The following is a 17,731-nucleotide window of genomic DNA, read 5'->3' on the forward strand; positions in this document are numbered from 1 at the left end:
AACGTGCGCCTTTGATACAATGACCTCATCAACGCGCCTTTGGTCATCAAGACGCCGGAAAGCGTCGCTTTTTTTAAAACATTTTTTTTCCGTAGGGGCAGATTAAAAGATTATTACGCAGATTAAAAACAAGACCAAGAGGACATATCTGCTATATTTTTGTTCTGAACCCGGCCGCCCGTGTCTCAAGTAGAAGGCCCAGAAAGTTGACTCAGTTCATCTGGACACTGACTTCCTTACCTGATTATTCATCAAGACAATTTCAAATGGAAATTTTCAAGCGGCGTCTCCGGGGAGTTCCCGCTAGGAACGCCAGGGGGCGGTGTGACCGCACTTATGAGTCCACCCTCTTCGCATAGGGGAATGTGATTTCTGCAAAGCGGGGTTGTGCAGCCTTTATTGACCCGTTTACGTGTTTTTGCCTTTTGTGCTGGCTTTTGCGCTGGCTATACCAACGGCGCGGCTGTAATTCGCGTGTAATAACGGCACTAATTGCATGGGTTTTCTAAGTTTTGTCTAGTTGTTTTCCCCCCTATTCTTTTAGTGTGTGTGTGTGTGTGTGTGTGTGTGTGTGTGTGTGTGTGTGTGTGTGTGTGTGTGTGTGTGTGTGTGTGTGCGAGATACGAGCACCCTCGACGTAGACGTGGTCAGTTTACAATCAGTTGGCGTGTCCCGACCCGGAGACTGGTGCGCTGGTGCTGCGCTTTCCACCTCAACACTTTCTGTCACCTTTTTTTTTTTTTTTAATAACACGTTAACTGTACTGTGTCTGTTACTCGTTTACGTCTTCGGTGGAAGTGCGAGAAGACGGTCCGGCCTCAAGATGTCTGTTGCGGGCTTGAAGAAACAGTTTTATAAAGCCAGCCAGGTTAGCGAAAACATTCCTTCTCTCCACTCTCAGCTGTCGTTAGCTTGCTAGCCTCGGTTAGCACCGTTGGCTAGTTGTTACTTAGGTAGCAAGCTAACGGCTAAACTAGCTAGCTAACGTTTGCGCTTGTAGTTTTTTTTGTTTTTTTTTATAATGTGTTTAGCTTCTGGTCAGTTTTTGATGCACACGTAAAAAATTTTTAACCAACGCTAGCTTAAGAAAAACACAACATTTTGTATGAAAGCGTATCATAATTTTTTTAACTGTCTTTCTCCCAACAGCTGAAAAGCTAACAGTACTCAACCGGTCATGGCATTTTGTTTAGCCGTGCAAACGTCAAATGTTAGTGAGTGTCGGCTCAGTAACATGTGACGTGTTTTTGTTTTTAAATAGCTGTTCCTTAATCTTTCCCAAAGTAAGCTAGTTCATTTGTTGGGACGCATCATCACTACCTGTTAAGTCACCGTTACTCCATACAGACAGTAAAGTAAAGCAGTCGACAAGATTTTAGATTTGGGTCTCCTGTGTTTGTCTTGCTTGCCTGGAGGGCTCTCTGGTTGCAGCTAAGGGAACACAGTCAAGAAGCGCAAACAATCACAGCGAAAACATCTAATAAAAGCCCATATAAAGCTTTGAAAACGTCCCTAAAGTTTTTTTGTTTGTTTTTTTTAAAGGGGGGGGTGAAACGTATCCTCGAGTTTCCTTTCCCTGGTTATCACAACATCAGCATGCGAATCTCGGCGACTTTCGACTCAGTTACTCTTATGTTTTTCATATGGAGTCACTCATGACTGTTTGATTTTACGATTTAACTGTTTAGTCTTGGTGACTGGTTTAAATCCTCGGTTAGAGGCCTGCCCTTAGTGATGGGAGCTGGTTGTTAAATGAGACTTTTGGAGTTTTTCTTCCCTGAGTCCCTGCTGATCTCAGCAGGAAAGACATTTGGTTGCTGGCCCAGCTTCCTGTCAGGAGCAGACCCGGATCCCTGTTGGTTAGGCAGATAAAAACAAGAATGAGAGAAGTTGTCATGCACGGGAACATCAGTATAATGGGTAGAGAACGATCTTTAAATCATTAATGAATGCCTGTGTGAGGGAGGGTTAAAGGCTGTTTTCTATGTGAGGTAGAGGTTGAGTTATCCAGTGTTGCAGATAAGCAGATGGACAGGACGAGTGCTTTGCCCTTATTGGACTGCAATGCAGTTACTGTTCTTGCCAAAACTCAATGAGCATGAGAGTCAATAACATGCAGGACAGGAAATAATCTTCCCTGCTCTCCGATTCCGCTTGTTAGGCTCCTTTTTTTTAACCACTATACCACCAACGTCACACTTGCATTGGTGTAGGACCTTTTCATGACAACGTAAGAAACAGTGGTAGGTTAGCAAAATTACTGTAATTATTTTTATGACCTGCTGCTCTGATCGTCTACTCTTTAGGTATGCAGGAAGTTGGCCAGTGACAGTTCGTACCCATATCCAGTGTCTCCCACACACTTATTTTCTCATTGTGTCTGTCTTTCCCTTTTCTGTTTTTGATAAAAATCCTGTCACACAAAATCTCAAACAAAGAAATGTTCTGTAATTCAGAAATTAAATTCCAGTTGGCACACACTCATAAAATGATACAGAAGTTGTGAATGTGCCATTGGAATTAATGTTTAAGCTTAGCGGGTGGTGACCAATGTCAGATATGTCTCTCAAAAGCATATCAGACACAGTGCTCATATAATCTTCCAAAAGTTAACATTTACTCCTGGATGGCCACTGCTGTCTGTTAATGTAGCCTGAATATGTGATTAAAAAAATTGAGAATTGTCCATCTGTGTTTAGGGCTACAATCCTTACATTGTGACTGAGTTGAACACAAATGCAATTTAGTAGGCTATTTTTTGCAAGGTAATATGTACCTGTCAAATATTTAGGTTAGTAGTTAACTTGTTGCTTATACTATTTTTTTTCTCAATTTAATGAGCTCCAGGTGGGATTGCAGAGTGATATCACTGCACTAGCCTCTTTACAATTTAACTTGGCCAGGAGGTTCACAATCCTTAAACCTTTATGTTTTGTGGGCTTATTTATTTCGAATAATATCTCTCAAGGTAGAAAAGGGAATGACTGCTAGTATTGTATGTATTGTCAGAGAGGAGACTGAGTCACCATCAAGAACCTTTCTCAGAAAAAAAATGTCACAGCTCCTTCCCTTAACTGAGTATGCAGCTTGTGACATATGACCATGTTTGTGTGTTAGTCAACAGTAAAATAAGTCTGTCAGTTGCAAAAGTTTATTCTATTAACACTACCCTCACATTCTTTTCTTCATTTGAACCACTTAGGCTCGTTGATGAACCCAAACGTTTGTCATACCTAAAATGTATGCCACAGCAAAGTTTGTGTTGTGAAATAAGGGTGGAGGCTTGCTGTAAGGCTCATCAGTTAGTTTGAATTTACCACTAGGACAAGAGACACTGCCATTGTTAGGCTGTCACATTCTGGCAATTTATCTGCTAATCTTGATAATCATTTGGGTCATCTTGAGACGTATCCTCCTCCAGCCATCTACAGCAAAACCTAGGGTTTTCCCTGCCTAGCCAAATCACATGCAAGCCACCTTTCTTAAAAAAAATCTGACGAAAATGCACAGATTTTTTTTTAAACACCAAAACTATCGTGCCTTTTATCAGGAACTGCTTTGATGCGCTCTCTTTATGCTCGACGCAGTGTCCCTGACGTTATCGTGTTTCTTGCGTCGAACTTGTAGCTCATGCGCCAGATGCCGAGGCCCGCACCACAGAGTCTCGCGCGTGTACAAACATACCAAATGCGCGCAGGTTACGCATGGCCCTCGAGTGTGGAGGCAATGGGGGAATGGCACATTGCACGATCAAGGTACGTGATGAATTGCCGTTATTTGTGAGGGAAACTAATGTGTTTGCAATGAAAGCGAGGTTAGCTTGAAAGCCATTGCCCTCACTGCACCAGTCCAAACAGCAGATGTCAAGTTAGTAAGCAAAAAGACGCATTCATTAGGCACATTTGGGACAATATGACGTAAAATGTTACAAATTACTTTCTCATAACAAGACCCTACTGAGGAACAGACTCAAAAGATGTCAAAGATATCCACTTAGATGTGTGCTGCAGGGTGGCTGTGGATAAACCACCCCAAGACACACGTGGCTGGAAGGATCTTGTTAAGATGTTTTTATATAAAAAAAAAAAAAATAGAGCCAAGAGAGTGTAATTTGCACAGAAAGATGGCACAATCTACTACTGAGTTTATTGAGTTTTATGTTGATTCCTGTGCCAAATTGTCACAACTTTTATTTTTCATCTTTTTGTTCCATCTTGATATGAAATTTAAATCCCTATGGACACTTTTGTCTGTCAAATCGTAATTTATTTTTCCACTTAAGTGCATGACCATCTAAAGGTGTGCCCACAAACTGTGTACACCACACATGCCATGCACATTCTCCAGCCTTTGCCAACTTAGTCGGGGGGGAAAATCCATGGAAAAGCCTGTTTTAGATACAATGAAAATTAATTTGATGCTTTCCCAGTACAACTTACACTATCAGTAAAAAGTTGTAGAACACCCCCATTTTTCCTGGTTTTTTTTTAAAAATGTAAGCAGTTCAAGTCCAGTGAATAACCTGAAAAGGTACAAAGGTAAGCAATAAACTGCCAGAGGTTAAAAGTTTAGGTGACCAAAAACTGAAAAATAATGCAAATTTCAGAGTTATAAGAAAGGGCCTTTTTCAGGGAACAAGTAATGGGTTAACAACTTACAGCTGTTGTGCAGCAATGGAAGTACATTGAGCCTTGAAAGTTGGTGCAAACAATTCCTAGAAGTGTCCCAAATTTGTAGATTACTTGCAAACCCTCTGTCTGTATAAAATCAGTTTTGGAACTGACTATGTTATTACACCTTCTGAAGCATTATTTAGACAATATTGCACTGCAGGACATAGTGTATTGCAATCACAATAGCGAGAAAAATGCAGCTAATGAAGGAAGACAGACAAACCCATATAACCCTTCAAAGTGTAGGTCTTACCTTTAGAGAAATTGTAAAGAAAGCCAAGATGTCTGTGAGTGAGTAGTTTCCTACACCATCAAAAGGCACCTCCGGTAGCTGAATGGTTACAGCGCATGCCACATGGTCACAACTCTCGCCGATTCAAATCCAGCCAGCCACCTTTGTTGCATGTCGTACCCCTCTCTCTCAATTTCCTGTCTGCTTCTTCACTGTCATTGTTTAATAAAGTTATAAAGGCTTACAGTGTGGGAAGGTGGTGGCGCAAATTCACGTTTGCAGCGGCCTCACCCAGCACCAGTGTGGGAAGATGGTAGCGTGAATTCACGTTTGCAGTGGCCTCACCCAGTACTGTCCATGCAGTGTCTTTGTCCACGTCTGCGTCTAAATTTGTCTTCGTTTGATGGCTGGGAGAGCTGGCGCTGGATCAGCTGGGAGAGCTTGGTCTGCTGCATCCTGTGGGCCCAGGGACCACGGCCCTGCCTGGAGCTGTGCCCGAAGAGGTAACACCAAGGACATAGCGCAACACAGAAGTGGGGCAGACTAAGCTAACTGCTAGCTCATGCAGGCCGGCAGTTCCAATAACACCGAGGACAGTCTGGTGGCTGCCCTCACCTAGCCTTGACTGTGTTTTTAGTTTGTCGTGTGGAGTGCGGGGAGGTGTGTCGAAGATTTTTGGCAGGGCGAGCTAGTGTCGGATTGGCTGAGGGAGCTTGGTCTGCTGCATCCTGTGGGCCCAAGGACCACGGCTGTGACCGGAGCTGCACCTGAAGAGGAAACACCGAGGGTGGTCTGACAGGACGTGGAAGCGGGGCAGGCTAAGCTAACTGCTAGCCCATGCAGACCAGCAGTTCTGACAGTCATTCTGGCTGGCGTTCGTTCTTCTGGACAGTGATTTTTTTTTTTTTTAGTTTAGATGTATATGCTAGTTTGGATCTCTGTGTTCTTGTAGTTCTTGTGGTTTTTGGATATGTGTTTTTGTCTTTGTGTTGCACTGCTGTGGGCTGGGGGAAACAATGTTTAGTTTCATTTCATGTGCGCAAGTGCATGAAATGAAAAGGTGTTTCTGATTCTGGATTCTGATTCTAAAAAAGCAAAACAAAAAAAAAAAGCCAAAAAAGGAAGCGTTTCCCTGACAGGAAGAGTTTTGGTAGACCCAAAACCACAACAGTATCAGAAGACACGTTTTTGAGTGTGATAGGCGGCTCACAGGACAACAATTTGAAGCACAGTTTAACACTGGTTTAAGTAAGCAAGTCTCAAATTTTAGTGTGAAGCGGAGTCTTCGAGCTGCAGGTTTGACAGGTTGACTGGCAGTAAGAAAGCCATTGCTAAGATGACAAGCTCTGCCAGTGGACTACTGAAGACTGGAAGAAGATCTTATGGACCGGTGAATCAAAATTTGAAATCTTTGGTTCATCTTTTGGTTTTTGTACTCCATTGAGAGGCAAAAGGATGGTTCCTTGGTGTGTGTGTGACACCAACTGTCAAACATGGAGGAGGTAGTATGACAGTCTGGGGCTCTTTGGCTCGCTCCAGAGTTGGCAACTTGCACAGAGTGATTGGCACTCTGAACCAAAAGGGCTACCACAGCATTTTGCGGTACTATGCAATACCCTTCAGTCTATGCCTAGTTGGTCAGGGGTTCATCCTTCAGCAAGCCTGCACGGTGACCCAGTGGTTAGCACTGTTGCCTCACAACAAGAAGGTCCTGGGTTCAAACCCAGGCCATCCCAGGTCCTTTCTGTGTGGAGTTTGCATGTTCTCCATGTGTCTGCGTGGGTTTCCGCCAGGCGCTCCGGTTTCCTCCCACCATCAAAAAAGACATGCATATAAAAGCCCTCACACATCAGGCCGACCATCGGCTATCGGTGAGCGTCTGTGACCCTAGTTTTTGTGGTGTGTCCCGCACCGTTAGCACTAGTCGGACCCGTCGGCAGCTTTTCGGCCGATTCAGTATGTTGAATCAGCGGAGTCCGTAGGTGAGAGAGCTCACTGATTGGCTGTTCAGCTTAGCAAATCAGTGCAGAACGTACATGCTAGTTGGCCGTTGGCTGTAGTCTTTGCGGTGTGGTTCGAGTGCTACTTTTTTGCCCAGATGGCAGGCGATGTGAGGCAACGCAACAGTCGGCCTTTGTCACCGCCAGTTGCTTTGGTATTTCTAGGACCTTAGGGTTAATACTCCTGTCTGTGCCCCTGACCAAGGCAATGGAAAGAAGAACTGGAGTTGGTCCCCGGGCGTTGCAGCTGCCCACTGCTCCTATACAATCGGATGGGTTAAATGCAGAGAACAAATTCATCGTGTAAGAATACAATTCGTTGTAAGAATGCAATGTCTAATGAAAGGGCTTTCATTCATTCATTTCAAGATATTGACCCAAAACATCTCCAGGCTATGGCAGAACTACCTTAGAAGAAAAGAAAAGACAGTAGGCTTCAAATCAGAATGGCCAGTACAGTCTCCAGACTTAAACACCCTTGAGCTGGTTTGGGATGAACTGGACAGAAGGGTGAAAGCAAAGCAACCTACAAGTGTAACTAACACATTTGTGAGAACTTCTGCAACAGTGTAGGGAACAGCTTTCCAAACAATGTTTGATTTCCATTATCCAAAGGATGCCAATGAGTGTGTTCGGCTGTTATATCTGCAAAAGGTGGCTATTTTGATGAGTAGATGAAATTGAAATTAGATTAAATTTTGTTAAACAAAATGATTCCATGATTTCTTTATCTCCAATTGTTTATTCTATGCTTTAATTTCAGCATACATTGAGACTGCATATATTTCTAAAATGCTCAAAAGTGTTCAAATACTTTTTGACTGGTAATATCTACACAACATTTTTCAAGGTTGGTACATTAAATATGTGTCTATATAACCTCCTAGAAATGAATTTTCTGTTTCTCATGTTGTTGACTACGTAGAGTTTATTTGTGAGCAAATAAGTGAGATTTGAGACCAATATGTAAAGATGTTGCTTTTTTTCTTTGTCAGGAAATTATTCAATTGATTCACTTCTTCTGCGTCATAAAAACAGGGTGGACTAATAGGCTTATCATCTTATTTCAGATTTAGAGTACCTGGGTTGTCTCTAATTTAGGGATTCAACACAGACAATTGTTGTGGTTTAAAACAGATTCTGTTTGACATCTGTTTAACGCCATGTTTCTAATTCCAGACCAATACAGGTAGTGGGGCAGCTTAACTCCAATATTCATAAGGATTGTGCATTTTGTGATAAAAGCACCAACCTTGGTACATATTTAGCTTAATATATTTAGAAGAAATTTGGATATGGAGCCACTGAAAATTAACCCTGTAGTGGCCATGGCAGGCATGGACGTTATTAGATCGCTTTTAGCGGGGCTGTGGCCTCCCTAAATTTCATATCAGCCATTATGACAAGACAGAGGAGAATGTTACCTTTCCAGAGATACCAATATCATTGTTCTAGTCCAAATAGAACCAGAGATATGCCATTTTACATATCAGATGTCACCAATGCATGTTGAAAAAACTAAGTTCCCAGTCACTTTTGAGACATTATTCACATTTCAAAACATTCACGTGATAAAAGTACCAAATTTGGTACATACGGTATGTTGATAAATATATTGGGGAACAAATCTGGGTATTGGGCCACTCCAAATTTGCCCATTGCTACTAATCATCCCCACTAGATACTGCTGTACTGCAGCTACATGACAAGTGACATTGACAGTTCTGACAGAGCGTTTGGCAGGTAGGTAAAGAGGTGATAAAGAATAAAAGAAAATGGGTCAGTTTAGAAATATTTACTGGTAGATGACTCAGACAAAACCCTAGCTACCATTCCATAAAACTAGCTATCGTTAGCTAGCTAGCTAACATTCTAGTAAACTAGCTAGCTACCATTCTAGCAAGCTAGCTAGGTACTATTCTAGTAAGCTAGCTATCTAGCTACCTTTACATAGCTAATGTTACCTTGCTCCCATTCTAGTAAGCTAGCTAGCTACACGATATCTTTAGTACTATCCCCTTTCGGGACTAATGAAATGAGATTGACAATGAAAGGAAATTAAATAGAAATGGAAAATGAAATGAATCAATGATTTTACTGTAATAATCAACCTGATCTCTTAGAAATTTGTGAAATGACCACGCAATGCGGTGTTAAGAGGTCGTGGTCATTTCACAGATTTCTAAGAGATCATGTTGGTGTCAATTGTCTAAGTGACTCGTTGTTTTTATGTCTGTTATCATTGCAGGATGTGCCCTGATGAGCTGTGAAGATGCAACACAACTATTAGTAGTGGTGGTGGTTGCAGTGAACAGCTGAATACGTCCTGAGTACCGCTGTCTTTTATCATGTCAAAGAGCTTCACATTGGTAGACTCTGCACTTCCTTTACCATCCAGGTCTGGACATGCAGTCGAGACTGACTGGAAATTGTGTGTAATTTGCCAAGAGGACACAACAGAACCACTGACATGCCCCTTGCAGACTAAGCGAAAAAATGTAGGATCTGGGTACAGTTCACTTGTGGAGAATGTGGTCAGGTTCAATGACCTGGGTCAACTTCCAAGGACTCTCCAACTGGAGACACTTGATGAAGGCGATGGCATTGAAGCAGCTATGATTAAAATCCACGCTCAGTATCACAAGACATGCAAGCTCAAGTACAACAGCACAAAATTACAAAGCCAATCTACCATGTCCTCAGAAGAAACAAGTTGATGGTGTTTGGGTCTTCCACCCCAAGAAAGGTGACCAAAGGGAAGCAGCAGATAGTTTCGCTGAACAATGCCATGGAACTCTTCTCACGGCTATACATAGGTTGTAAGACAAGGGATGGAAACCTTGATATGTTCTTTCAACATGAAAACCAGGCATGCCCTCCTGCATTGTCTGATGGAGGAAATCTCAGCCTTGGTGTGAAGAGTGATCTCCTCTCATGATTGGAAGACATCACCAATGCCAGCTGTGAAGTTCCTAAAGCCAGCTGCATCATTCTTGATGAAGCAGCCGTCGTCCAGATGTTAAAACCAGCTGCAGCCAAGACTTTTGAGGAATATGGCAGAGATGTATTTATACCGTTCATGTCCACAAAGCTTCAAGTTGCATCCCGCCTGGACCTGGTATGGGACCTCTACACTCCTGACTCACTGAAGGCCAGTACACGAACAAGGCATGGAACAGGGGTGCGGCAACGTGTGGTGGCAACTGCAGCTATCCCAAGAAACTGGCAGAATTTCCTCCGTGTTGACAGCAACAAGACAGAGCTGTTCACATACTTGTCAGAAGCTCTGCTTAATTGGTTTGACCAGGGGGACAAGCAGCTCGTAATCACTGATAGAGAGGGAGTCCGCAGCAAGCCCCTACTACTAGACCTGTCATCAATTACACCATCCACCCATGAGGAAACGGACGCTCGCATGCTTCTACATGCATCCCATGCCGCCCAACATGGCCACTCCAGGATACTGATCGGAACTGTTGACACCGATGTCGTGGTTTTGCCTGTGTCACTCACCCAAAAGCTGCAACCAGAAAAACAACTGTGGCTGGCTTTTGGAACCGACAAGAGCTTCCGCTACCTAGCTGCCCATGAACTGGCTGTGGGATTAGGACCTGAAAAGTCACATGCCCTACCAATGTTTCATGCTCTCACTGGGTGGGACACTGTATCCAGTTTTGCTGGACACGGTAAGAAAACTGCTTGGGCAGTATGGATCGTTTTGCCAGACCTGACAGATGCTCTCCTGACGCTGTCCTCTGCACTAGGTGACATACCAGAAGAGGTCATGAGGAGCATAGAAAGATTTGTCATACTCCTGTATGACAGGACAAGCAAGTGCATGGACATCAATAAAGCACGAAAGAAGATGTTTGCAAGGAAGAACAACGTTCAGCTGATGCCACCAACAAAGGCAGCCCTGGAGCAACATGTGAAGAGGGCAGTCTATCAGGGAGGATATGTGTGGGGCCAGATGCTGTTACCTGCACCAGAGTGGCCTTCACCAGACATCTGGGGATGGACTAGGAACCAGGAAGGAATGTTGGAGCCATATTGGACAGAACTACCCGAGGCCTCCCACACCTGCCATGAACTGGTCTCATGCAGGTGCAAGAATGGCTGTGTGAAGCGCTGCAAGTTTAAAAAAGCAGCGCTTGAATGCACTGCCCTGTGTGCCTGTGAATGGGAGTGTTAACACAGTTAACTTTTCAAGTGAGATTGAGACGTTTGAGATCGAGAGCCAGTTGATAAGCAGTTACTTTCGTAAATAAAAAAAACAATAAACACTGTTGAAGTACTGAACTGTGTATTGTTTCCTGCAATTGCTGGTTCTAAACCTTGACCAACAGAAGAGGAGTGTTTAGGTATAGATGCCTATACATTGTGTATAGATGAATAATGTCTCAAAAGTGACTGGGAACTTAGTTTTTTCAACATGCATTGGTGACATCTGATATGTAAAATAGCATATCTCTGGTTCTATTTGGACTAGAACAATAATATTGGTATCTCTAGAAAGGTAACATTCTCCCCTGTCTTGTCATAATGGCTGATATGAAATTTAGGGAGGCCACAGCCCCGCTAAAAGCGATCTAATAATGTGCATGCCTGCCATGGCCACTACGGAGTTGATTTTCAGTGGCTCCATATCCAAATTTCTTCTAAATATATTAAGCTACATATGTACCAAGTTTGACGCTTTTATCACAAAATGTACAATTTTTATGCTAAGCTGCCCCACTAAGGTCAGGATGGCAAAAAAGTATTGCTACAGAGTTTGCAGTCTTACTTCTTTGGGCAAGTGAGGAAGTAGAGGGTTAAGGCTTCTCTTTTACTTTTGACTACAATCGCTTCAAGGTGTTTTTTCATTAATTGCCCTCCAACCACAGAAATGTTATATTTTCATACCTGAAGATGGCAGATTATTGATTAAAACAGATTCCATAACTTCCATTCCCAAACTTTGGTGCCATTTAAATGGTGATGTCCTTGATATTCATTTTCTGAGGACTGAACATTTTGGTTGAATAACTTATAATCCTGACTTCTGGTGTACTTAATGGCACATCTCAAATTCGAGTGGTCGCTTAATGCGGAGGAGACATGCTTCTACATAGGCACACGTTAAACATCTTGGTGCAGTGAAGACATTTCTGGGTAACCGTGGCTTGCAAAGGGTCATATTTTTACAGACTTGTATACCTCTAAAATGGCAACAGTGCATTGACCATGCTCACTCAGCAAAGCATAACCTATGTGAATTGGTCAAGCAGGGAAAGCTGTAAACTAACATGACATCACATGCAACCAAACGGGGAGGCTGACTCATTATACTGCATACTCTGACACAGCATAAACCATAAACCAACATAACCCATAACATAAAAAAGTGGATATGTACCATAGGTTTTGGCACTCCATTTTATTTTTCTTTCGCTTTGTTTCCAGATTTCTCTCTCTCTCTCTCTCTCTCTCTCTCTCTCTCTCTCTCTCTCTCTCTCTCTCTCTCTCTCTCTCTCTCTCTCTCTCTCTCGCTCTCTGTGTATTTTTGTGTATGTTTTTAAAATGTGACTCTGCTCATTCGACATTCAAGTGTGTAGGCAAACACGTGTGCTCACAAACACACTGACTTTTAAGCAAATTTAGCTCAATCTTGCCTAATTTTGCAGGATTTGTTGACAAAGTGGGAAGGAAAGAAAAATACTTCTAAAAAAAACGCTGAAAAGATTGGCCTACATTTCTTTCCACAACCAAGACCAATTGTTGCATGCAGTATATCATATAAGCCAGATGGGGAATATCTTCTTCTCATCCCACTGAGGGAACCTAAGCAATTAAACTGTGTAGCTAATAGACAGCAGTTCAGGATTTGAATTGCACTGATGTTCCAAATGAATCAAGCTAATTGTAATCATACATGACTGACTAGCCTGGTCCTGCCTGCCGCTGTTGTCCTCTTCTAATTTTGTTAAGAACCTCTTTCCTCAACATGTTTCAGACTGACAAGAATTCAGGCCAAAGAACGGCCGCCACAAAGACACGTTGAAGAGAAAGGTCATGATTTACATGTTTTGGTGATAAGCAGGTTTTCCTCTTTATATTTACCTCTTGGGTAGCCCATGTAATTGATTTTCCAAATGTTGTGTATCTTCCTTTCTGGGAAGGTTTGAATGAGTTCCACTTGTGACTTCTCCTTGTGTACTGCACTCGTATTGATCCAACTAGATCTAGTCTTGCCCTCGATGTTTTGCTTTAGGGATATTAAACCTACCTCCACTATTAGCAGTATCACTTCTCCAAGCCTGTGTAAAGGAAAAAGCAAACTGTTCAAAGTAAATTGGGCTGCAAATATTTCTTTGCAGGAAAGGTGGACACTGTCTGCCACTCCTTACACTGTACCCGACCAAAAGAATATGCTGAGGGATCTTGTGAGGAGATGCATGTGTTTTTTATTAACTTGTTTTGTGTGCGTCAGTTTTGGGATTTTTGTCTACTGAATAAACCCTTCCAGGGAAAGCTCATAGAAGTCGGCCTAATGGAGTCAGCTGGTCCAGCACTTGCTTAAGTGCATCCAGTCAAGTTCAAACAGAAGATACTTATCCCTGTTTGTGTCAATTTTTCCTATCGTTGTTTCCATGTAACTTACACGTCACTACAAATGATATTTGTTTATGTAATTTGTGACCCTGACATTTTGATATGTTCACTGCTGTGTAATCAATGCTGATGAATAGAGAACTCATCGGCAATACTGGTGTCTTGCAGATACAAGTAAACTGTTGATAACAAATGCAAATGCTAAATAGAAGCCCAGCTACAGGACTTGTACTATGGTGGAATGAAAGACTGGCAGTGGTGATGATGAATGTGTTTAACATACACTTCTAATGGGAAAGGCCTTATGGAGTAAGATTAGTTATGTGGTGTGTACGATAGCAAAGCTACGGCGTGAATGTGTTAATTTAACAATGATCTGGGGCGTCCAAGTAGCGCAGCGGTCTATTCCGTTGCCTACCAATACGGGGCTCGCTGGTTCGAATCCCCGTGTTCCCTCTGGCTTGGTTGGGCATTCCTACAGACACAATTGGACATGTCTGCGGATGGGAAGCCGGATGTGGGTATGTGTCCTGGTCGCTGCACTAGTGCCTCCTCTGGTCGGTCGGGGGAGGGACTGTGAGGAATAGCGTGAGCCTCCCACGCGCTACGTCCTCCTGGCGAAACTCCTCACTGTCAGGTGAATTGAAGCGGCTGGTGACTCCACATGTATCGGAGGAGACATGGTAGTCTGCAGCCCTCCCCAGATCGGCAGAGGGGGTGGAGCAGCGATCAGGATGTCTCGGAAGAGTGGGGTAATTGGCTGGATACAATTGGGGAGAAAAAGGGGGGGAAATCCCCCCCCCAAAAAAACAATTTTTTTTAACAGTGGTCTTTGGCTTGTTTGTAGTTATGTAGTTCCCTAGCATTTTTTCTGGAGATTATAATTCTGAGCAGCAGTGTACTGCAGTTTGATTGTGATCTCTTTTTTTCTCTACAGATGGTGAGTGAGAAAGTTGGAGGTGCAGAGGGAACAAAACTAGATGAGGACTTCAAAGACTTGGAAAGGGTAAGCAAGTCTTGTGGCCATACGTTGCTCTGGCGGCTGAGGCTACACATTAGGTTTTGCATAATAGAACATTTATGTGTAGGTTGTCTAGTCAGCTTTCACAAAACGAAAAAAGCTGTCTCAGTTTGCAGGCTGGTTCATGTCCGTAATTGGAAGCACATGTCACCAGTATATTGTGTGAACGGAGCACCTCAGCGTATAGGTAAAGCTTGCTAAACCCGACCCCATGGAGTAGGATTGTGAATTGTTCAAACAAATTTGGTTACAATTGTACAGGGGATGGGTGGACACTTGAAAAGAGCATGTATTGTATTTATGATTTAAATGCTTTAAATGCCTGTATAACACGTAAACCACAAATTGTAAAGAGCTCATGGGTTATCATAGTTCTGCATGTTTGGAGAGCTAGTCATATTTGAAATCTGAAGTTTGGCTAAATAAAAAAGCTGCACGTTGGCACAGTGGTTAGTGCAGTCGCCTCACAGCAAGAAGGTCCTGGGTTCGAGCCCCGGGGTAGTCCAACCTTGGGGGTTGTCCTGGGTCGTCCTCTGTGTGGCGTTTGCATGTTCTCCCCGTGCCTGCGTGGATTTCCTCCAGGTGCTCCGGTTTCCTCCTCCAGCCCAAAGACAAGGCGAATCAGCCGTACTAAACTGTCCCTAGGTGTGAATGTGTGCGTGTGTGTGTGTGCGCGTGTGTGCGCGTGTGTGTGTGTGTGTCGGCCCTTGGATGGACTGGTGACCTGTCCAGGGTGTCTCCCCGCCTGCCACCCAATGACTGCTGGGATAGGCTCCAGCATCCCCACGACCCTGAGAGCAGGATAAGCGGTTTGGGTAATGGAAGTTTGGATAAATGTATTTTTACTGTTTTTCATACTTGAGTGCTTCTTTGAATGACTTGTCAAAAAAACCCACTATCCATTCAGAAAACAAACTTCCCTCCATTTTATTTAGATTTCAGCAAATAATTTTTATACTTTTAAGATTTTTTTATACTTAACTTTCTTTTCTGACTCTTGTTGTGTTGACTCTATTTGTATTAGTTCCGTTATACACTTGTGATGTGCATATGGTCCCCGCCTGTGTTTTGTAGAAAGTAGATGTGACCAGTAAAGCAGTAGTGGAGGTTATCTCCAAAACATCAGAGTACCTTCAGCCCAACCCAGGTGAGAAGATGTTCTGTTATCACACCATTACAGTTACTTTCAGAACTTCTCATGGATATGTTGGTTACATTTTTGAAAGTTGGGGTGTTTTATTAATAAAGACTAAGTAATGCTCTATCATGTAGAACAGAAAAACCTAGCTGTGATGCCATCGCTTGTCTTTATCTATTTTGCCCTTTTTCTTTGCCCCACTGTCCCTTTCTTTCCCTGCACCTCCCCAGCATCACGGGCGAAACTGTCCATGTTGAACACCATGTCAAAGATCCGAGGTCAAGTGAAGAACCCAGGCTACCCCCAGGCCGAGGGCCTGTTGGGGGAATGTATGGCCAAGTATGGGCGGGAGCTGGGAGAAGACACTAACTTTGGTAGGCTGTCTGCATATGCATGTGTACAGTATGGGTTTGTCAGTCTGTGTGTGGCTGTTTGTATTGGAGTTTAAGGTTAGCTTATCCCTGACTCAGGTCTGGAGGGTTATGTCACTGTGGGTTTATAGTGTTTTTGGCTGTGCCTGTCTGTCTATCTGCGGCAAGCTTGTGGTACTCAGCGGTTGCTTGTAATAGATGGTGCGAGAACATTTTACTCTGCCTACGAAATGATTTTTGTCTATTTTCTGTTTCTTCAATCTGTGTTTGTAGTTTCATGCCGCCCTTTCAGTTTGTTTGTCTGTGAATGTCTGGCTTTGATTTGATGGTTACATTGCAGGGCAGCACTTAATCTTCTGATTTAACTGAACTATTAATCTGTGTCTGCATTCCAGGCGGTGCTCTAGTAGATGCAGGAGAGGCCATGAAGAGACTTGCAGAGGTCAAAGACTCTCTAGACATTGATGTCAAACAGAATTTCATTGACCCATTGCAAGGGCTCTGTGACAAGGACCTAAGAGAGATACAGGTACCATCACATTTAAAAAGGCATCAACATTCATGTGAATTGACCGTTGACCTCTTTTGCCATTATGAAGAAAAAGTATGTCTGTCAAGGCCCTGCCAATGAATCAAAGTAGCACCGATTATCCACTCTCATTCACACACTCAGTGGCGGCACGGTGGCCCAGTGGTTGACGCTGTTGCCTCACAGCAAGAAGGTCCTGGAGTTTGAACCCCAGGCCGTCCCAGGTCCTTTCTGTGTGGAGTTTGCATGTTCTCCCTGTGTCTGCGTGGGTTTCCTCTGGGTGCTCCGGTTTCCTCCCACCATCAAAAGATATGCATGTTAGGGTTAATACTCCTGTCTGTGCCCCTGACCAAGGCAATAGAAAGAATAACTGGAGTTGGTCCCCGGGCGCTGCAGCTGCCCACCGCTCCTATGCAATAGGATGGGTTAAATGCAGAAAACAAATTCGTAGTAAGAATACAATGTCAAATAAAGTGGCTTTCTTTCTTCATTCTAGTTTCCGCTTTTACGTATAATTTCACCTTTGCCCGTTTCCTCTTTTATTGGCCTCTTCCTTATTCTCTTCCTTGCTTTCCTTCTCTTTGCTATTGCTCATATTGCTGCAGTAGAATTGTCTGTAAGTAGCACTGTTCAGAGTCAAAGATTATACCAGAATTCTGCAAGCTTTTGAGATGAGTCAGCTGTTACTATATTAGGATCAATATTGAATATTGATCAATAATCTAATATTGGATTTTACTCATTAGATATGCGGCAGTCGATCAGCCGGTGACCGGAATCGGCTGGTTTTCAGCTTGATCTTGATCAGCCATGACTGATGCAGTCAGTCTCAGATATATCTGATTCTGTGCTGGTCAAATTTACACCCATGCACCTCATGATGGTTTACGTCGCACATACAGTGGCACAGACAGTGACGTCACAAACACACACACTAAAACATGTTGAAAACTGTTATTTACTTTGGGAAAGTAAAACATATTAGATAAAGTGGGATATACTGCAACTCATTTTCAGATGGATTTTATTTGTACAAAAAAGCTCTGTCCAGTAATCTGGAGCACTTTATTATTTTGAGATTTGTTTGAGTGAGAGTGAGATCAGGTCCTGTAACCTGGTGTAGTTTTGGAGAAAATATAAAAGTTATTTAAGCATCAATGTTTTATTATGAAC

The 17,731-nt window shown here is 43.0% G+C and overlaps 1 protein-coding gene across 1 annotated transcript in view; it reads left to right on the forward strand.

The window, feature by feature from the left end:
• Window positions 1–451: 451 nt before the first annotated feature.
• Window positions 452–17,731, forward strand: part of sh3gl1b (SH3-domain GRB2-like 1b) — a 34,682-nt gene continuing 17,402 nt past the window's right edge. The window contains exons 1-5 of the mRNA XM_056276264.1: window positions 452–868; window positions 14,437–14,505; window positions 15,595–15,667; window positions 15,889–16,032; window positions 16,425–16,558. Coding sequence (XP_056132239.1) covers window positions 824–868; window positions 14,437–14,505; window positions 15,595–15,667; window positions 15,889–16,032; window positions 16,425–16,558 — 465 coding nt within the window. The 5' untranslated portion in view covers window positions 452–823. The remainder of the gene's footprint in view (window positions 869–14,436; window positions 14,506–15,594; window positions 15,668–15,888; window positions 16,033–16,424; window positions 16,559–17,731) is intronic.

This window comes from Lampris incognitus, chromosome 3 (assembly GCF_029633865.1).
Source record: "Lampris incognitus isolate fLamInc1 chromosome 3, fLamInc1.hap2, whole genome shotgun sequence".
NCBI lineage: Eukaryota > Metazoa > Chordata > Actinopteri > Lampriformes > Lampridae > Lampris > Lampris incognitus.